Raw genomic sequence first — 23,219 nt, 5'->3', positions numbered from 1 at the left:
AATTGTACTAGTTATTAACCAGACATTTCATTCACTAGTTCAAATTCATCCTGTGCGGTTGCTGGTGCTGCTGATGCCGGCGGTGGGCCAGCGACAATGCAAATTCATGTATGTGTAAGTGCGTGGGAGTGTACGCTTCAGTGTACTAAGCTTTAGCGTTTAACTGGTGCGAAAATGTTATTTACTGCAGTGCAATTCGTGTCGCTGCATTTTGATTACTTACCCTGTCCTATGATCAATTTTGCTATTTTGTCTCTTTATGCATTTTAATACCCAATAAAAATAGTACGAATAGGTATTCTGTATACTCATACATACATATGTTACATACATTAAAGTGGAATTAGTTATATCCCACAACTATTTTTTACACCTGCGCAAATATGGGATTTGTACACTGCCAGTGTGTGTGTGTGTGTGTAGGCATACGTGCATGCAAATATAGATTTAACCTACTGCAATGTATCTATTTTTTCGTTCGTTGCAAGTGCTGCCAAATGTGCAAGTAAATATTTGTAATCGCTTCGCATTTAATTTCCCCTGTTGGGCTTGATGTGTTTTGCTTTTTTTGTTTGGGAAAGCTTTTTGGGTATAATACTCGCATCAGAGTTGTGTAGGTACATTTGTGCGTACATATTTGCATATTCGGAGTGCAAATTTAAAGCTAGTGTATATTTAAAGTCTGATGCTTTATGTGAACAAATGGTTGTTACGGTGGTTTATGTTTTGAAATATTTCTCAACACTTCCCACAACTTTTTCTCCAATCTTTGTATATAATTATAATTATAATTTTTGCAATCTTGTCATTTGAGGCGATTTTGGAATTGTGAATAATAATGCTTCCCTAGAAGTTTTTAAATAACTTATAAGCCTCCTTAAGCATAAACTAAGACTTCTCACAGGTAATCTCACTGGTCGTGCAGATTGCTAAGTTATCTGCACAGGCTCAGGATATAGTCTAATGACTCTTTCCCAATGACATCAACACACTGGCTTCTCAAATGCGATGCGTTATGTAGAGTTGAGGGCACAATAGAGCTTAAAGATCAAAGTGCTCATCTATATTTCTTATCTTATCTTACTTTATGTAGAATATATCGACACAACCAACAATAGTTACTAACCAATATATTATTTCGAGTATAATATTCTTCTCTCCGTAGAACTGTAATTTTGGTCTTAGAAATATCACAGTTGGGCGGAGGTTTCCGAATTTTTTTTTTCATAAATGGCAGATCTTTAGTTATACATACATGATAAATGAGGTATTTGTTGGCCAAAGGTTTTAAACAATTTTAAAATTTCTGTTAGGTACGAAATTTTTGTAACTCTAATCAACTAATTCTGTTCAATTTAAATGCACTTAGTTCCTAGTGAATTGTGAAGAGAGTTTAAAGAAATAAAACAAAAAACTAAAAAACAATAATTATAAAACCTAATATAGTATAATAAATATATATATAAAATAAAATAATAAAAATAAGTAAATACAAAAAAAAAACAAAAATTAAAAACACAATAAAAAAAAACAAAATAAATCAAAAATAAAATCAATACAAACAATTTAAAAAAAAAATAAAATAAAATCAATTCAAAAAATTTAAAATTAAAAAAAAAATAATAGTCTCAAAAAAATTTTAGTTTATAATTAGTTAAGGCGTTTTCGAAATTCTTATAATTTTTGCAAACAATAACACAAAAGAAAAATATTTCCGAAATTAAAATAAAACATAGAGCAACACAAACGAGAAATAAATAGATTGAAAATAATTAGACTTTTTTTAAATATTACAAAAAACAACACAAAATCAAGAAAAGAAAAATAATAAAAGAAAAAAGAATAACTAACAAAATTAAGAACACAATAAAAAAACAAAATAAATAAAAAATAAAATCAATTCAAAAAATTTAAAATTAAAAAAAAAAATAATCTCAAAAGAATTTTAGTTTATAATTAGTTAAGGCGTTTTCGAAATCCTTATAATTTTTGCAAACAATATCACAAAAGAAAAATATTTCCGAAATAAAAAAAAAAACATAGAGCAACACAAACGAGCAATAAATAGAATGAAAATAATTAGACTTTTTTTAAATATTACAAAAACAACACAAAATCAAGAAAAGAAAAATAATAAATGAAAAAAGAATAACTAACAAAATTAAAAACACAATAATAAAAAAAAAAATAAAATCAATTCAAAAAATTTAAAATTAAAAAAAAAAAAAATAATCTCAAAAAAATTTTAGCTTATAATTAGTTAAGGCGTTTTCGAAATCCTTATAATTTTTGCAAACAATAACACAAAAGAAAAATATTTCCGAAATTAAAATAAAACATAGAGCAACACAAACGAGAAATAAATAGAATGAAAATAATTAGACTTTTTTTAAATATTACAAAAAACCACACAAAATCAAGAAAAGAAAAATAATAAATGAAAAAAGATTAACGAACAAAATTAAAAAAAAAAAAGTTTTGAATTTAGTTAAGACGTTGTTGAAGTCCTTATACTCTTGCGCGTTTAGCAAACCAAAGAAAAAAACTCAAACCATTATCATTTTTTTATCGTTTTCACTAACCGCTTTATAGAGCGTTTATAAGCTTTGATTTTAAAATTTCTTATAAATTTCCGTATTTAACGAAAAACCGAAGTAAAAAATAAAATGAAGTAAAAAAAATATAAAAAATAAAATGAAGTAAAAAAAAAATAAAGAAAAAAGAAAAAAAAAAAATTATAAGAAAACGTTATCATATCTCGTTTTCGCATTCCATTAATAGTAAAGTCATTTTTATAGCTGGGTGTGTGTTAAATGATGGCCCATTTATGGCTTTCAGCCGACTAATGGCCAAATGTAGCAGATTTACAGGCCAACAAATCAAATCGAAAATCATAACTTAACGACAAATCTAATTCGTTTAGGAATGACAATTACAATTTTCCCCTTGCGGCATATAAATAATAGTGGCAGTTAAATAGACCTGCATACTGACGAGCAGATAGATAGACAGAAAACAGCAAAGTGACAAGTAGTCATTTATACATCGCTGTATGTATGTATGTATGTGTATGAATGTATTTATGCATACATATGAATGTATATATGTATATATATATACTATATATAGTACATGTAAATAAATACATCAAACAACAATGCAAACAATGCGAATGCTTTTAGTCAGTAAATCAATAAGCCGCCACGACACACGAGACGTGCATGCAAATGTAAGCATGCAGCAAAGCAACGCATTGTTATGTACATATATATGTATGTGCATAAGTACGTGGAATTGTAGGAGCCCCCATATTGAACCTCAGGCATTAGATGCGGCAACTCAGAGCAACAAAGTGGCGACACGTCTTGGTGGAAGGCACGTTTGAGGTCGGGTTCTCCACTTGGAGGTGGGTTAAGTGGAAAGGCCTCCACCACGTACATATGTATGAACGTGCAAAGTGCAAAAATGCATTTGAATACTTACACTCTTGTACGTATGAGTCGCTATATGATCCGCTGAAATGCGGGCAGACGTACTGGCTAGCGAGCGTTGGATTTGCTAAATGTTTCATTGCGCACGAGAATTGTTTTTCCGCTGCTATTGGTTTTACATCTTCATTTAACTGATTGGATTTTCGTGTCGATACTAAGCGTGTTACGCCTTAAGCAATTTACTAATTTCCTGCTAAGTATTTCACTGTCCGCTGGCGGAGTGATGCACTTCTACACAAGTGTGGTTACCCAAACGATTCGTGGTCCGTTGTTGGGTGTACGCTGCGTATGAGTCACTTTTTTTTTTGTTGGGCGAACGAAGTGGTTGAAATGCTGTTTTTTAGGGAATTTTTGTTTGACTTGCCAAGTGTTTCATGATTTTCTTTTGAAGTTTACGGTGACAGTCGTAATTCTGACAGAGCTGCTTAACGCAAAGCGAAACAAAACGAATAAACGGAATTAAATTTATTGGTAGCAGCAATTGCTTATACAAAAGTATATTAATGCCATGCCTTAACCTTGAATTCCTAGAGTCTGTTGAACGCATTAACTGGCCAAAAGAATGTTGCAATTTTTTAATAATTTGAATATCATGACATTTGTTTTTTTAATGACCGCCTTTGGGCGTGCATTGTTGTTTGTTGTAGATATGAAGGTATTATGTGCACATATTCTTATATACATACACTTATATATATGCATTCCTATTTTTTATTACTGGGTGTGAGCGCGACGTTAAATAATTGTCTAATATTTTTAAATTTTAATCTACTATAAAAACATTTTCTAAAATATCTAAAATATTGACTAATGACCGAAAATAAAATCTAAAAAATATGCCATGTGCAAGAATTAAAAAAAAATATGTGACCACAAATTGCTTATGTTATTACTTTCTTCATATTTTTTGCAGTTCAATTTCGTTGGCAGAATTTTGGGCCCACGTGGCATGACAGCTAAGCAATTAGAACAAGAGACTGGTTGTAAAATAATGGTTCGAGGCAAAGGCTCGATGAGAGATAAAAAGAAGGTAAGTGTAAATAAAATGTTTAGGTTATTTAAAAGAAAATTGTGGATAAACCTTTCGAAAAAATATTTACGTACGTTGATGAGGGGCCGAGATGTGCGACAAATTTTTTATAGCACGAAACATTTGTAGTGATTGAGCAAATACTAAGTACCTATAAGGTGAATTAAAAAGTTCCCAACACTGGCTTCTCATGCTTAAAGGAAAAAAGTGGTTGGCCTAGCCGTGAATGAGGACAAGACAAACCACCTCTTAACAGCACATAAAGAGTCTTCTCGTATTGGGGCACCAGGCACTGCAGGCAGCTATAGCGTAGCTGCGAAGTTGTAAAGTGCTCACTTAGGATTTAGTACTTCTTTATCAGCAAATTCTAGAGTTCCAAGTTGGAAAACAAGGCCGCACAGAGTTCTTAAGATGCAGCGTTAATGTCACTAAACTGTCACCCTAGAAATCAAGGATAACCCTTGCTAATGAGTGCTACTTAGTTGTTCTGCCAGGATTTAGCAATATATCTTCCATGATGCAGAGACTGTTGAAAATGGCTAAGCAGTGCTGCGTTTATATTCTTAGTAGGGTTGTCCGGGCTCAGAGCTACAAAGCATTTGGTTACCAAAACACCGATTTATAGTAGAAATGAAAAAAATATAACTTCGAGTCTAATATGAGCGTTACATAAATTGAATGATAATGTTGGAATTTTGAAATCCGATAAAATCTCGAATAATTAATGCTGCATATTTTTATTGTGTGAAGGGAATTTTTCAATACACCTTAAATTTTATATTATTTGGTAATTGCTTTTTGAACCACCGAAGCGTATTAAATTTTGGCAAACTTTATAAAATATGAAAACATTGTAAGCATTAAGAATGCAAAATTTTTAAATTATTCTGCGAGAGCTATGCGCGAATGCTTCAAATATTTTTAATGCTTATATTATATATAATATTTCAAATTTGCAAAATTTTTTTTTTTTATTTTTATAATTTTGTTTTCATTTTAAATTTTTTACATATTTTTTGTGAACTTTTTTAAAATTATTATTTTTTATTAACATTTATTATGCTATGCTTGATTTGCTCCCCCTGGATCTTAAGATACAACAGGAAGCAATAAAAGCACTGTGTAGAGTCTTCGGGACACAGAGAAGTCTTTAAGTTGCTATCTGAGCAGTATCCACTGTTGTTGATACCTAAAGACGGCCTGATACCCACAGTTTCATTTGGAAGGAAATTTGATGTCAGATTTCCATTGCGTGAACAATGAAGCAATTCAGAATGCATGCAGGGAGGTTTGACGGATATTTTCTTTACCGATGGGTCCAAGAATGAATTAGGGTCTGGAGCCGGATGGTACTTAAACGATAGTAATAAGTATCACTATACTATGGGGGGAATGACAACTGTTTTCCAAAGAGAAATTTTTGCCATCCTAAAAGTAGCCGAATGGATAATCAAGAGGAGATGGAGCGGGAGACAGATTGCAGTCTTCAGTGACAGTCAGGCTGCATTGAAGGCCCTGGAGAACGCGAGCCTCAAAGATTGTTCAAGAATGTAAGAAGAAGCTTACAGGTTTGTACTTATATGAGTTCCGGGACACTCTGGTGTTCAAGGAAACGAAATTGCCGACGAATTGGCCAACCGTGCATCGGCGATGCCCCCACAGCGGCCAGAGCCAATAATTGGAATCAGTTCCGCAGGAATCAAGAATTGGATCAGCGATTATGTAGGCAATCTACATAAAGATCGATGGTCCGGACTAGAACGCTGCAGAGCTGCAAAGTGTTTTGTGACAACTCCGAACAGAAAACTGTCAAACTTAGTAGGACTAAAACTTAGAACGAAAGACATTCGGTTGATAGTCGGTATCATTACTGGACACAACCCATGGGATCAGCATATGACCACCATTGGAATCATTGAAGACCCATCTCAGACGATCACTTTCTCTGTGAGTGTCCTGCTTTTGCTAGAGCACGGCTACGAGTTTTGGGTTCCGATGTCATGAGAATGAGTAATATTCGTTCTCTACAACTGGAGCATATTTACAGATTTGCCAAAGAATCTGGAAAATTCTCACAGGACTAACTATCTCTATTTCTGTCTCTATTCTTTCCTATCTCTTTCTCTGATACTTTTCGCCTTCCCTCCTTGACTATCTACCCCCTTTTCAGAGGTTTAAATACAATGGGCTGTTTAAGCTGAGTGTTTTAGGAGCCACTAAATCTTTTGGTGCTGCTTGGCTCGACCTTTTCAAATTTTAATTTTCAATTTCAATATATAATATATTGAATACATTTGTTTTTAAATATTAGTTTTTTAACATATCTGAATTTTTTTTTATATATTTTATTAATTATTTTTGGGAATGTTTTTCTTTAATATATTAAAAGCTAAATTTTTTTGAAGTAACTTATTTAATAATTTTTTTTTTTTCAGTTCGTTTTTAATATATTTTTTTTTTATTTTTAATTTTTTTTGAATATTTTTTGGAATATATGAAAACCAAAATTTTTTAAAACAATGTTTTATATTTATTTAATATAATATAGTAAACAATTAAAAAGTATTAAATAGTACAAAACAAAAAAAAAATTGTTGAATAATTGCTTTCAAATATGTTTTTTTAATATTTTGTATAAATTAAAAAGAATTTTTTTTTAGTTGTATATATTTATTAACTTTTATGTTTGCATGCCTAGAAATTTGTTGTTATTCACTAATAAAACTATTATAAATGGTATTCTTTGTATAACCTCTGCCATTTTCATGGACTTCCATCATTTCTCATATTCTTGTGTCACCACTCACATGAATGTATGTGAGTATGTCGAGCACAATAGATTTTTTAGGTCGTCGTGCAAATTTCCCTCATAATAATAAAGTATGTATGTGTGTATAAAGAAGTGCTCATCTTGACAATCAATTTTGGCATTCTAAAAAATCATAATCCGAACTAAGGTGTTCTCCGAACACCCACGTAAGTAGGTGGACGAGAGAAAACATAAAAAAATTGTGAAATCCATGAAAATATCAAAAGTAAAAAGAGAGTATCATTTTGTTTTAGGAAGGAAATACCTACGAACTTATAGGCGTGTAAAGTGCTCTAAACAAAATTGTTTAGATAAAAATATTACAAACTATTCATGCATTTATGTACGCACATACAGAAGTATCTGTTCGATAAAATTTATGAGTTTGCTTTTGCCATAAATTTATGTTGTTTATTACGACTAGTGGTGGCTTTTTTTAACAGAATCGTTTGCATATTGCACAATCCTTCTTATATACATGTCTGCCTGCCGGTATGTGCATACATATGTTTGTAGGGAATTGGTTTCGAAGTACGAATTATTTGACCGTACGTGACAGACGTCGCTCTAATTAAAAAAAATCTAAATGTTTTTGAATCGCGTCACTTATGTGGGTGGACGCAGAAGCTTGATTCAGACCTTGACATGCATACAAGTGAACATAATTTTGAAAAACAAAAAGAAAAATAGTTTTTATTGAAAATTTCAAAATAGTTTTATAAATAAAGTTTATTTATGTTTTTGTTTGTGACATACGATTGGAAAACGGAATGTGTTAATTAATTTGTCCTTTGCTGTTTTGGTGGTTGGGTTTTCATGATCTTATTTCCTATAGCCACTTCGTTGTATATAGAAAAGAAGAAACCTAAATTTCTATACTGAAATTTCTTCAATGCGCGGAATGGTTTGCCGAAAGCTCATAGTCTTGCTTTTAATAAACGTGGACAATTGCAGAGATAGTGAAAAGGAGTTTCTCCCTTGTTCACTTCTTCACAATTGTGTCATATGTTGTGTGGTTGTTCTAATCTCGTCGCATGCTGTCCTACATTCCAGTGTCCTGTGAGATCCGCTTTTAGTCTTGAGATGTCTTGTCGACCATGAAGCGAAGCAGTTATTTGGTTCCTAATACGTTATAGTAGAGCCTTAATCGGGCTGAAGGGTTTAAGGAAGATCCTATCCCTATCCTAGTAAGCTCATCCGCCTACTCGATAAAACCTATAGAAATACAGCTAAAAAAAAAAAAGTGCAATTTTTTAATAATTTCAAGCTTTATTTTTATTATACCAAAATCAATGCGCTACAAAACTGTGGAAATGTTTTTTTCTATCATTATAAACTTCATATTCTGGTTCTGAAATAGAAACTCACAGAAGAAAGTTTTCTTTTAAGTCGAAATGCATAAAGCGCAAAAAAATGCAATGCACTCCATGAATTGTAAAATTTGTGCAAATAGTATATGAAATGAAAATAAAATTTATCCTTCATTTATTTTGTTGTCCATCTTTATTCACTACCGTAACACCTTCGGCTATCTCACATACCACTGCTGGTAGGCGTTCACTCGCGGAGTTTGTGAACGCTGCGCTCTGCACATATATGCACATACATACATCCAAACGCATTTACTTGTTCATATGTAGTTATAACTACTCCGCCCAGCGGCGTCGACCGGCTGACAGCCGGCATTGTCAATGACAGTGGCACATGCACAGCTGTAAACTGTTGCTCAGCTATCAAATTAAAACTGTCAACTTGGCAGCAAATGAAAAGCAACTGACAGTAGAGACAACAATCAACGACTATGCACACTTTGCGCGCCAGTAAAGCAATGAAAAGTAAAAAAAAATGCACCAACATGCATAAGATGAATGTAGCATGTAGATTATGTCCGTTATTTTTGGTTTTAGTTGATGCCTAACTCAGTTGTTTGCAGCTTATTTGCCTGTTGGCCGCGTTTTTTGCGACCGAAGCATGGCCCATAGCAGGCAAACATGCAGAGCAATTGGTTTTGGTCTGAAAATAGTGGGTGAAAATCATCAGCAACCAACATTTGTGCATTCATCTACATATTCATGTGTAGTTGCACTATGTATATGCATGTGTGTGCGCGCACTTTAAAACTTAATACATTAGAAATCTATTTGCTTTTTGTGCTAAAATACCCTGCAGGGAAAAGTATTAGTTGTGAACTGGAATAATAGCAGTTCACCTTTCAGCGCCACCAGTTCGGGTTGTATTTTGTTTTTAATTTTAATATTAATGTCATTGCCTGATCACACATATCAGGGATATATCGGCTAAAATGCCATTTCATACTAGTCAAACAAATTCTGGTCCAATATCCCTCTAAAATATAAATTAAAATATAAACAAAAACACCCATTTTATTCCATTCCAACGTTTTGGAATATTCCATTTGATATTAAAAGTGTATACAGAATTTGTGTTTAAATGAAATTTCTTAAAACATTAAAAAATTGGTTCAAACTTACTCTATAAGTAAATCCTAAAAAAACTTAAACAAGTTCGTTTCAAACAAAAACAAAAAATAAGTGATAAAGAAATGAAATTTAAGGTATTCACTTAAGAACCATCAATAAAATTAATGCTAGTTAAATTTTGGTCTCATATTGTATGCCACCGGTTGCTAAGATGACCCTTTTTTGGAAAACTCGATTTTTATTCAATTGAAGTGCTTGTCTTAATATCATTTCTAGTTTATCATCTCAGATGAAAATATAGACTCTGAAATGAACTACATTAATTAAAAACATATTTCAATTTATTTTGATATTGTAGAAGAGTTCATTCTCAAACAAAAAAAATATAAATAAAAAATTTAAAAAGAAAGTAAATAAATAAAAAAATAATAAAAATAAGAAAAATAAATAAATGAAAAACAAAAAATAAATAAATAAAATAAATAACAAATAAATAAATAAATAAAAATAATTTCGAAAAGACTTGCTGAGCCCACATGTCGTCCAAGAATTCTCGCACTTATGGCTTACCAACAGGTCGATATTCGCCGAAACGGAGGGTACCATTTTCGCCATACAAGAAATTACATTAAATATGTAATGCGAGATACAAATGCCGCTGCAGACAGATGTCGAAGTTCCAATAGTCGGAAAGAGACATTAGATCACGTGCTACCTGAATACATCACACTGGCAAACTCGATGTACCTGAAGCGGCACAATGACATAATAATTCATCTAAAACTGACGCAGATGTACAACTTCAATCAAAGAAAAATACCGTACTTCAGATACATCCCAAAACCTGTTAGAGAAGACCCTAACTATCCTTTGTATTATGACCGAACAATTTTAACGAATGCAACAAGAGGCCACAATAGGCCAGACATTTTCTTGATCGATAAATCTCAAACGACTGGTTATATAATTGATATTGCTGTTCCTCTGAACAAAAATATGCAGAAAAAAATATCAAAATATTCTGACTTAGGGATTGATGTCAAACGCCAATGGAAGTTAAGGGAGGGGTACATCTTGCCAATTGTCATCTCAGCACATGGATTAGTGCATAAAAATTTAGCAGACAACGTCAAAACACTACCGCTCCCTAAATTTCTGATTTTTGATATGCAGAAAGCAGCAAACATTTTATTCTTTATCAATTTGTCAATTATTTAATATTTCTAAGTGCAATATTAGGTATAACTTACGTGACCTGTAATATATTATTGTTTTGCAGCTAAACTGTCGCCATTTAATGTTAATTACGAAAAGTAATTGGGATGCATATATAAATAATAAAAAAAAAAATAAATAAAAAAATGTATAGATATAAAAAAAAAAATATATAAAAGAAGTAAAAAAAAAAAATAAATAAAATTAAAAAGGAAAATAAAATAATAATTATGAAGCAAATTGATCATTTCACTACTGGTATTATTCTAGTCTATGACGAACTAGTATAATTTCTTCTATTAAATACCAGTATCTGAACTAAACCGTTTACATACTAGTTTGGCTTTTCCCTGCAGGGTTCTTATGAGTTGCATTGGTCTGCGTCAGTAAGTTGGCAATTGCAAGTGATTTACGCCAGCCTAGTAAAAGCAACAACAACACACAGCAACAATCACACATTGCTGATTGCATTGTTAACCAAGCGAGAAATCATTGCCGCTGTATTCATCTAGAAAATCGGAAATTTGCATCGCAATTTTTGAGGGTGGTGTTGTGAAATCGTATCAATTCCGTAAATGAAAAATGTAATTAATGAAATTATTTACAAAACATAAATAGAATCTTTAACAATTATAGTTTTTAATGGTCATTTTTATTAGCTATCGACATATTTACAAGCACATACTTTTGCATAGAATTGATGGTCGGGGCGTTAAGACTAAGACCGACGGCTGATGTATTAATGTTGCGCTACACACTCATCGCCTCTAGTCAAGCGTCATTAAAATGTGCTGACTAAACAACTTTGGCACAGAATTGCAATCCCTTTCTTGACAGCAGCAGCGCCGCTTATTTCACAGTGATCGTTCTTTTGGCAGCGATCATTATCTGATGATTGTGGGTGTTGTGTATGCGCGAAAGAGAGAGAGAGTGATAAAGAGAGGGAGATAAAAAGAGTGAGGAAGGCAGAAAGATGAGTTGATTTTGGCGGTGCGCTGCCATTTCGATAAACACTTGGCAACAATTTCGAAAATTCAAGCAGTGTTTTGCTTTATTTTTCTTGAATTTTTTTTGTTTCGTTGTTTTTCTTTTTGCTCTTTTTAATTTTATTGCGCCAAACAGCCATACAGTAGCTTTTGAATACTTATATATGACATTTAGCCACTTTGAAGTGTCAAGTGGTTGACTCACCCACTTTGGATGAACCAAATTTTGGTTAAGTAGTCGGTGGCGAAAGCGAGTGTAGGGGCCTGTGAGTTTATTGTATGTAGGCGGTTTGTCCAATAAGTATTTATTTATGATTTCCAAATTTGTTTTCTATATTTTTATTACCACTCTTGTTATTGTTATTGACTTTTGCGACCTGCTGCTGCTATTTCCAGTTTTTTTGAGGTGGCCATATTCATTCAGATCGTCATTTCGCTATGCTACCAAGTGGATTTTCTATTTTTTTTTTGTTTTATATATTATTTTTGTCTGCTTTTATTATTGGTTTTTATTTTTATTGTTAGTTACCTTACAAAAGCGAAAAAGATCGCATTTTACTCAGACTTTTTTGTTTCCTCTATTAGCTGAATTTATTTTTATGTTTTTTTTTGTATGCCCACTACATACTCTTCTTCGCGCATAATTCCATAAATTTTGTATTGTTTGATTTTTAATTTTTTTAATTTAATATTTTATATAATTTTTATAATATTTTATTATTATTATTTAAATTAAGAGTGAAATCTTTTTTGTTTAAATACAAAAATAATGATTTCTTAATTTTTAGTTTTTGTTTTAATTCTATCAAATTTACAGTCTACCTTGCACATCCCTGCATACACACATACACATATACATGCTTATGAATGCATTCGTGTACATATCTTGAAATAATCACCTAATATAAGAAGCTTACGAGGCATGCTGACCTGACAGTCGTAATTTTGTTTTAAAAATTATCCGCTTTGATCGCTGATTACTTTGGTAATTATCAGATTTAATACCTGCACATAAATACCTACATATGTACGTACATATGTATAGGTATGCATTCAAAACTTCTGGCTATTTGGAGTTGATGATGTGCTCACATTCACATTCTTCATTATAATAAAGCCACACAAACACATACATTTTCACACATTTGATTACATTCAAAGGAATGCGATATTTACTTGCATATGTATAATGATACATCAGGCGCAAACTGTATTTTTTTTATAAAATCCTCTCATAAATATAAATATGAATATAAAAGAAGTAAATAATAGTTAAAATTTATTATAATTCGTTATTAATAAAAAGTGAGAAAAACGTAAAAATGGATTTTTGCATACTACATATTCAGGCATATAATTACATATACATATACATCTGTGTTCAGAACAATAGCAGTGCGCCATTTGGAAAAGTTTTGGCAAAATTTTTAAGGGGGATCGCCACTGTGGGGGGTCAAAAAATAGTAGATTTTTGGGAATGTGTTTTGGTAGATAGGAATGATTTGTTCAAGGATCTGACAAAAGGCAATTTAATATATATGTATTAAACTATGTTGATGTAAATTTTTATTAAAAAATATTGCAAATTGACAAATTTATGTAGATAAACGTAATGAGTTAAAAAAATGACGTCATCTGGCGGCAGCGGTACAGTACAATAATCATCTGAAATCAAAAAACCATTTATTTATCTACACAATAGTGGCTATCGTTCTACGTAGCCGTTTTTTTTTTTTTCTTTTGGTGACAAAATGAGTTCGATGTGTGGTTTTCACCATATTTTGGATTTTCAAAAGGCCCAAAAAAATAGTTATTTTCAAAATTTTGAAATTCGGCTACGTACAATGATAGCCAATGCGTTAACAAAAATTTTGAAAAAAAAAAGAAAATTAAAATCGGTTCATTAGTATTCGAGAAATCGTTGCCACCGTATCAGAAAACGTCGTTTCGAGAAAAACGCATTTGAAACGTTCACTTAAGTCCACATAGAATCGGGCATAAAGCGAATTTCGCTTTGAAATTTTTACCACATGTTCTTGCGTAGTTTTACTAACAATTTATGTAAAAAAAATCGATTTTTTTGAATTTTCACAGTGGCGTTCCCCTTTACAGTTTTATGCTGTTTTCTTTTCCGCTATCTTTCCCTTTTCATGTTCACAGTGGGTTTCGAATTCAGGATCTACTTTGTCTCACAATATATTGTAGCTTTTAGTATGAATGATGAAAACCGTAAAATTCAAAGTCTCAAACTTTTGCCAAAAATTAAAAAAAAAAATTATGAAATATTCAAATTCAAACTTTAATTTGTTTTCTGGTATGCAGTTTTACATCTCATTCAATTCTAGTGTAACAGAGGGCAAGTTTTAAATTGCTGAAAAATCCGTTGATTTTTAATAATTATTAAGATGACGATCTCAGAATTTTCTTTACTTGAAGATTTCAAGCGTTATATGGAAGAATGTGTACAACGCCGTCAGCAGAAAAGAAATATTAAAAACCAACGAAAATTTTAAGCAATTTCCAACTGCACCATGTTACACTAGAATGAATAGAGCGGTTAAACTGCATGCCAAAAAATTAAGAAATAAAAATAAAAAATCTAAGTTACTGGAAAGTTCGAAGTTTTATTGAGAATGTTTCTCTTCTTCGTCGTCAAAAGGTTAATCCAAACATTTTTACTTCAATTGGCGAGAATTAAGAAAAACATTTAAATTCAAATTTAATTGTTTTAAAAACATTTATTGGTGGTCCCTAATACTTTCATAGTAACGTCTGATGAAGAGTTATATTTTTGTTTATTTTTTTGTTTTTCCGTCTAGTGGCCTTACTCTGATATAACTGGTTGACTCTGATACAACTCTCTAAGCTATCAATTCATATTTCGCCACCTGCTCCACCTGATATAAACCTTGTATTCTTAACTACAAACACAACAAATTCATGATTTTTTTTAGCTCTATTTAATGAGTAGTTTCAAAATTTTCGGAATATATGTTTATACCAATATGGCAGTGGATATTGGGCTCGTCAAAGAGAGAGAAAAAATGACAACTTTATCTCTGCTCCATTCTTTCCTGAATGAGAGACACAGTTGAAAGTTCATATCTTGAATTAGATTAGCCAGCATATAGTCTGTGGCCTTGCTTGCAGTCTGCCTAAAGGTCACAGTTATGTACAGATGTAAATTCTTGAACTTTACATCCAGGCACAAAACGATAGAACATCGACATTTAGACCAGTTTTAATTATTTTTCTTATTTTGAATATTTTTTTTATAAATGTGTATTTTAAGGACATTTTATACAAAAACTAGAAAAATTTCAGAAATTTTTCATGGTTTTTAATCCTGCATTAATAAATATTCATTAAATTTTCATACAAATTTCACACTTTTTGTGCAAAATTTTTAAGAAATATTTGGGTGTGGATTTTTAAAGGTTGTTAAATTTTAGTACAATAAAGTATTAAAGTACAATATAAAGAATTTAATTGAATTTATACTTTTTTTCCTTGTCGGCATTATCCACATAAATTTATGTGAACATTTTTAAACGCACCAGAAAAATTGCTGCCTGACGAAGAAGTGCAATTTATGCCTCCTCTCCTAAAGGGTAAACTATGCACTGAACATTTCACTAACATCTGGAAATGTATAAGATGGTACGATCCTAATAGAAATATTTTCTCCGATTACAATCAGTTCTTATGCATCTGTGTGAAATATGGTTTGCTGATTATCTAAGCACTTGTCTGTTTATGCATTAAATGGTCGCCCTGTACGTCACTGCTGTTTTGTTCTTGCAGTTGACACTTATTTTAAAACAGTTGCCAATAACTTTCACTGCCTGTTTGCGGTAAACCGACAGCGGTGAGCTTAATCTTATTTGCAGCTACCTGTGTAAGCACATATGCCGTCATGCACGCGTAGGTGTGCAGGTGTATGCGTACCCAACTTAAATGCTACATTTATGCTCTTAAGTGCATGCTTAAGTGGGAAAAACGAAATGAAAATATTAATATGTATATAGTAGTAATAAAATTACCGTTTCAGCCATTCGATTGCTGTTAGCTTTTACATAAGCACTTACTATGCAATTTTTCGTGTAGATAAGTTATGTTGCATGTGCAGTTGCGTGAGTTATTTAAAATTTAAAATGCAAGTGGCAATATAATATATAAGTGCTTAAGTTCCTATAGAATAGTTTATGTGCGTAAGCTTCCTCTTAGTAAGGAATTAACTCAACTTATCTACTTAACAGAAAATGTTATGTAAAGAATTTTAGTGGTATTACAAATGTAAACATATTTTATAACCTATGATACTTTCATGCGCAGTCAAAGTCGAAATTATAGTAATAAAAAAGGAATAATTTCCGAAGTCTTTTTTTTTGGTAGAGATGTTGTATAGAAAATTATCTCTTCTGTTCTGAGAAGCACTTGCTGGCATTGCTTGGAAGTAGTAAATACTAAACCAGCAACCCAAAACAGATTACCTACTTCGTTTTTTAAAATTGTTTGCAATTTTTTTTTTTTGTTTTCAGTGGTACGAGGAAATATATCGGGATTCAGTAAAGTGTGATTCACTATACTGGCCATACATTGTATTTTCAATGTATTACAAAAGAAAATGGCGGCTGCTCAGCTTTTGTTCATTGAAGCTTTTCTTTCTTGAAGCGTTTTCGGTCGGAGCAACGGCAATTGCAATTTTGAAATTACGGTGAACAGCAAAATTTGTTTTGATTCCTCCATCCTGGGTTTCTTTTTAAAGATTCAATAATAATAAATGAACCAAAATCAACATCCTTTAGTATATTAATCGTTTATTCGAAAGAGCAAACATTCCCATTATTTACGGAACGTGATTTCCTTCAAAAGGATACCACGACTGGCTTCGCAACAGCGCATCCTGTTACCTACGGTGACGATTTCTGGCTCTATCTCACAAATGGCTTGCCTTAAGAGTCGGCCCTTCAAACCCGCATGCTCGCGGTAGCCAGTTGACATCGCCGAGTCGGCTGATAACACGATTATCCTACTTGGTGCGCAAAAGGTCGATTGTTTGTGGCATAGCACACCACCCTTCTGAAATCGAATATCTTTCCAGTCCATTTGTGTACTATCTGGCAAAAAAAAAAAAACGTTCATCATGCCCCTGTGATCCTCACCATTGACCGAAATGGCGTTTTCGGTAGAATTTTCAAAGAAGAATGGTGCAATGATGCCATCGCTCCAAGGTCCACAAAAAACTGCTTTCTCGGGCTTTCGGGCAAAATCGTTCGTGGTCCATTTTGAGAAGCTTTAAGGTCCAATATTTCTCAACTTTGTGCAAGCTTAAAGCGGTTCAATTCGATCTGCGAAGGTATAGTACTAACTCTCTGTCAAGTTTTTTAGCGGCGAAGAGCTGTAATTGTCAAAATAATATGTGAAGTGGAATTTTTCGTTGAATACGTTGATTTTTACAACAACAACGCGCACTAAAAGATATTCAAAATGTTCAAAAACAAAAAAAAGCAGAAAACAAATGCTCCACAAGGTCTTTATGAAATCAAAAACCGATGTAATTTATCAAAAAATTTCTAGCCTCATCTCCATGCTGAACTTTACTTTGATTATATGTACATATATAATCTCTTATTTGTGGTGTGCATCTTGATACTTTGCCACAAATGCAGGGACCTACAATTTTAAGTCGTCTCAGAACGGCAGACAGTTTTTATGAAAAACTTTTTCATGGTAGAAATATACTTGGAGGTTTGCCATTGCCTGACAAAGGCGACCGTTTATAGAAAAGCATTTTTCTATTATATGGTGTTGCATGCCCGGGTTTTCGAACGGAAGAAATGCCGAAGGGTAATCGCATAGAATTAAAAATTAAAGTTCAAGTTATGAGTCCGGCCGTCTTCAAAAATGTTGTCTTGCGAAATTTTTCGGTACCGGTACACATCTGACTGTGCGAACTAAGCGAAAAAGTATTTAGAAATCCATTTATCCGCACTTATCCTTTGAGTATGTCATCCGTTAGGTAATAGAGAGTACTTTGAGCAAAACAAAAATTTTGTTTTTGAAATTTCTAACCTCTTGATTAAAAGTAGAATGCGTGTTTACTAAAAAAATTCTTCCAAAAATACTCATAAAGTATTCTGGCTTCGATGTCACCAACCTGATAAGGTTCCCCAACCGCACAGACTGCATAAAGTCATGCATAACCTTTAAACAAGTTGGTAACGAGAATGTGGCAACAAACTTAAACCAACCAACCATTCATAAAAAATGACGTTCTATGTTCCATATAGGAGTAAAAGGATCAAATATATACCTATAAAAAATATTCATAAGAAATTAAATTTTCACAAAATTATGCATAAAATTTCTTTTTGTATTACAGGAGGATGCAAATCGCGGCAAACCCAACTGGGAACACTTGTCCGATGATCTGCATGTGCTGATCACCGTGGAGGACACAGAGAATCGTGCCAAAGTCAAATTAGCGCAGGCTGTTGCTGAAGTGCAAAAGTTGCTCGTACCGGTAAGTAGTATCACATTTGCCTCTGATATGCGACGTTTAACAGTGGCTAAGTTTTATTGCGAACGAATGAATTACTATGACGGATAATTTATTGAAAACTTTCTACATTTCTATTTATAATACAAACAAAATCCCTTTAAAAATACATACGCGTGGCTACAAATTAAACAAAACAAAAACAAAAAATAATAATAACTTGAATAATATTTTAATATTATAACCGCGAGCGTTGCATAAACTGTTTGCTACATCAGCACACACACATGCACATTAACATGTATACGAGTATGTAAGTATGTGAGTTGCTAGTAGCAGAGTTTCTGTAATTCTCTAATTGCGTGCGCGTGCTCTCTTTTCCATAATCCGATTAATCAAAATAATTGTTTTTGTATAAGAAAATCATGATTACAATACATACATACATATTTACAAATTGCATAACAAAACCCTTAAAAAAAGTCAAATCAAATCAACCAAATATTTCGAAATTAAATTTTTTTTTTAATACTGAAATGATCTAATAATTTTCTCTTGTGTATTAAAAATTCACGACTACATTAATGTTTGTACTAACAGCAAGCCGAAGGCGAAGATGAACTTAAAAAACGTCAACTCATGGAATTAGCTATAATTAATGGCACTTATAGGGATACGTCTGCGAAAAATCCCGTTCCAGGTATGTTACACTGACTCTCCTGTTAATTAATTAATTAATGCCTTTTTTATTTTTATAAATTTTGTTGAAAATCAACTACTTTGAATAACATTAACATTGGTACTGATGCCCAAAATACGTAATTGTAAAATTTAACCATTAAAAAACAACTACCACCGCTATCACCTACCTTAAACACTACAAATAATATTAAAATTAAAAAAAAAGATAAAATTATATTTTTAGAAAATTTACCATTATATTTATGCAGTATATTCAATCTTATATATTGTTGTACAAAAAAAAAAAACAAAAATATGGTATATATTAGGGCGGGTCCATTTAAAAATCGCTCATTGCTCTGTGAAAATCGTATTCTAGGGATCAAAATAAGAAACTTTGCCGAAGGAACCATACCTCTAAAACGAATTCTGATGCCCCAAAATTTGGGTCGAACTTTTGGGTAGGGGCAAATTTTGAAAAATCCCACTTTTACCCATTTAGAGTGCTCCAATCGAGTCCAAATGTATGACCGACCCCCACTAACTTTGGACGGCCGATCCTCCCATGCCAGTGGCACACCCCCTGGAACTCCCTGGGGGGTTCCTCATATAATCATTTCAAAATATCACCATTTTTGACCCTTACATGAAAAAATCAGCTAAATGGCTATGTTTTTTTCTTTATTTTTATTTATTTATAATAATATCTATTTTTTCTCTTAAGAAATTTATTTAGTCAGAACATAGGATGCGCAAAATTAAGCATCTTATTTTGTTTGTGAATAACGTTTATGCTAAAAAAAAGTAATATTTGGAGTGATGGGAATCTTTATTTTGACCTTCACGCGCCCCATTGCTTGTCTGTTTGTATACTGCGGCTGTCTACTTCACATGATATGAAAAGTATAAATCTCCCGGTAGGGGGGAAAATAATTTGTGCCACCTTGTGTAATAAGTTATTGTATAATAAGTTTTAAGTTAAAAGTTATCGACTTCAAGTAATATTTAAAATTTTTTTTAGAGAGGAATACCAATCATTATGTCTCCATGTGTTTGGTATAACGCAAAAAATCTCGGGACGTTATATGAATCTGCAATAATTCTTTAACTGTTCGAATTTCTTTTGTTGAAAAGACTCGGAATAAAATCTTATTGTCAGAAAAGAAGCTGGCGTTAATCTGAACCATGACAAAAATATAGTAAAATAGAAGCGCTTTTAGTAATTTTGACGTTTGCAAACCATTCCCATTTCCATTTTGTGTTTTCAATTAGTAATCAAAATGTTTCTGTAAAGTAAAATTTAGTAATTTTCAGTTGTTAAATTTTAATTTTATTTATATATACATACATAATTCTGCATATATTCGGAAGTTGAGGGCAAGTACTGCCGAATCCTTTTGCCACATCTTTACTTCAAGGAATAAATTCCCCACAGTACACCGCTAGAAAGAGCCTTAACACTAAACTTACTGTATTTTATGTATTCCTATTCCTACCAATGTGGGCCAAATGACCCGTCTTTAAAGTATTATATATATTATATTATTAAGATCACATATATTTCTCGGTAAAACAATAAGCAAGAGAAGAGTAAATCTTGAAAAATACATTCGATGTATTTTTTAATAAAAGTCGTGAAGGCAAATGACGATTTAATAATGTTATTTCTAAGAACTTCTGACAAAAAGTTTAAAATCCATGGTAAGTTTAGTGTTAACAGTTCCGAATAAGGTCAGTAGATTATTGAGTAGAGTTGCGAAGTAAATTTTCAGGTCTCGCCAAATTCCTTGATCACGTCTTCATTCCTGTGCACTTATTTAAAATTGTATTTATGTACATAAAAACTGTAATATGGTATTAAGTCCCCTTTGGGATGTGAAACAAATGGCTTGAATATTTTATGTGATGATTTTCTAAATTTTTTTGCCACATTCGGTATCCCTTATAACCACAGATTTTATTTATTTTTATTCTTTTGGAATAATATGTTTTATTCTTTTGTAATAATATTTTAATTCTTTTGAAAAAAAAAAAAAAAAAAAAGTCATAGCTAACGATGTACTTTGCTATGATCTAAATTTTATCATTTTGACAAATACTACAAGCAAAACACAAGTAGTACATATCTCTACATGCCATTAGTCTTTTTGAATTAAATTTTTTCAAATTCGTTTTGTTTTTTTTTTTTTTGTTTTTGTGTATATTGTATATTTTTTAACCGATTATTTTTACATTAGGCCCCTTAAATTCAATATACGCTCATTTAGAAGGGCAAATAATTTTGAAGAACACCTCAAAAAAAAAAAAGAAAAAGAATGCTTGGCTCCTTTAAATCGGTCGCTTAGTCTTTTAATTTCGCCCATCAGTTAAAAAACGGGAGAATCAATAAAAAGAAATCTCGGTTCAAATCCTAAGAGGCACTTCTCCTCCAAGCTTGTATCGTCTGAAATATATGAAATTAGCCTTTATAGCTTTGGAGAAAAATAAACCCATAAACCCATTACCGACATGTCAGTAGTCGTAACATCGCCCAGGCGCTAAAGATCGACCATAAACAAACCATTTGCGCAAAATTTTACACAAAAATATTGGATTTCTTTTTCCCCAAACAAGATATTCATCGATACCTAAAGAAAAAATGCGCTAAAAGAAAAACTGCTTTTAATAAAAAAAAGTTACTGTTGTAAATAAAAAAAAATTGTATGCATTGTTTATTAGTACTTTTTATAAAAAAAATTATTTTAATTTTTCTTTACACAAATTAGTATAATACATATATAAGAAAATCACTTGACACAAAGTACAATGAAAAAAAGTTGCTCGACGGTCTGCATCATTTCTCCTTGAAATGTTGATGGATCTGTAAAAAGTAAAAAAAATTAATTAAATTTCGATAAATTTTGTAATTTATGCAATTAAAACAAAATACACTTTAATTATGTCATATTTATAATTTTTTTTAATAAAAATATCAAAAATCAAATCTTTAGAGAAATATTTGAATATTAAAAAAACCGCATCAAAAATATTAAAAACTTTATGAATTATCATGCAGACCGTGCCGGAAAATGTAATTTCAAGAAAAACGAGCTTAAAGTTTGAGGTACAGGAGCGCGACTAATGTGTTTTAAGTCTTTAGACTTCTTGGTTGCTGCGAATCTACAGACTGACTTTTTACAATTTCCTTCATTCTAATAACACCTTTTTTGCGCTCACTTTATGCAGTACCTTATGCTTATTGAGAGCATAACTGCATTGAGCGAAAAACGTGTCGGTGTAATATTGCATACTAAGCAAATCTTTTGGTGGGAACCTTTATTTGTGGAATCTTAGTATCTTAGCATTTAAATAGTTTGGTGTATGATTCCAATTTCATTAAATGTAAGACAATACTGTCACAACTCAGAAAAGAGAAATAAATAGATAGGGTGGTGGAGTGATGGTACATAACTCGCGCGGACCGGTCTCTACCTAGTTAATGGGCTGTAGAAGCTATACTCGTACTATTGGGAATTTCCGCATGAAAATTTCACAGTCCATTCTTAAGATTCTATACTTTTTTTATTCTGGACGTATATAACCCCCTAAGCCACAAAAATCTATTTCTTGGACTCTTGGAGTTCTCTTCGAATGGGAAAAAGCATAAATCTTGCCGTTTGAAAATTGTTTACTAAATTTCTGTTATGTTCAATTTGCAATATTTTAGGTTTATTATTACATTATTTATTTAGTATAATAGTTTATTAATTAGTCACTTAAGGGGGGCCTCTTATCAGTGGCTTCAAAAAAAGGTGTTTTTTCTCAATTTTTTTTCGAGGCGAAAACAGCGACACACATTTATTTGAAGGCATGATTGAAGAGTAATAAACAATTTTTTAACATAAATAAAAACACAAAATGGCGGACATATGGGGGATCTCGCACAGCTTCTCGTTGCGCGCTAGTAAAACGGCGTCTAAGATTGCGGTCGTAGTTTTCACTTGAAACACAAAAGAAAAATATTGTCTTATTCAGCAGGCTTTCCCGCATATAATAGACTATTCTTGTATAAAAATATGAAAAAA

At 32.0% G+C, this 23,219-nt stretch overlaps 1 protein-coding gene across 1 annotated transcript in view; it reads left to right on the top strand.

Moving 5' to 3' along the window:
- LOC129236626 (protein held out wings-like) overlaps nt 1-23,219 on the top strand; it is a 97,285-nt gene that overhangs the window by 60,929 nt on the left and 13,137 nt on the right. Inside the window, exons 3-5 of the mRNA XM_054870925.1 lie at nt 4,405-4,521; nt 18,358-18,498; nt 19,075-19,174. Of these exons, the coding sequence (XP_054726900.1) occupies nt 4,405-4,521; nt 18,358-18,498; nt 19,075-19,174 (358 nt within the window). The remainder of the gene's footprint in view (nt 1-4,404; nt 4,522-18,357; nt 18,499-19,074; nt 19,175-23,219) is intronic.

This window comes from Anastrepha obliqua, chromosome 1 (genome assembly GCF_027943255.1).
Source record: "Anastrepha obliqua isolate idAnaObli1 chromosome 1, idAnaObli1_1.0, whole genome shotgun sequence".
Classification (NCBI taxonomy): Eukaryota; Metazoa; Arthropoda; class Insecta; order Diptera; family Tephritidae; genus Anastrepha; species Anastrepha obliqua.
The sequence above is the reverse complement of the archived record's forward strand: the minus strand, read 5'-3'. Positions and strand labels throughout refer to the sequence as shown.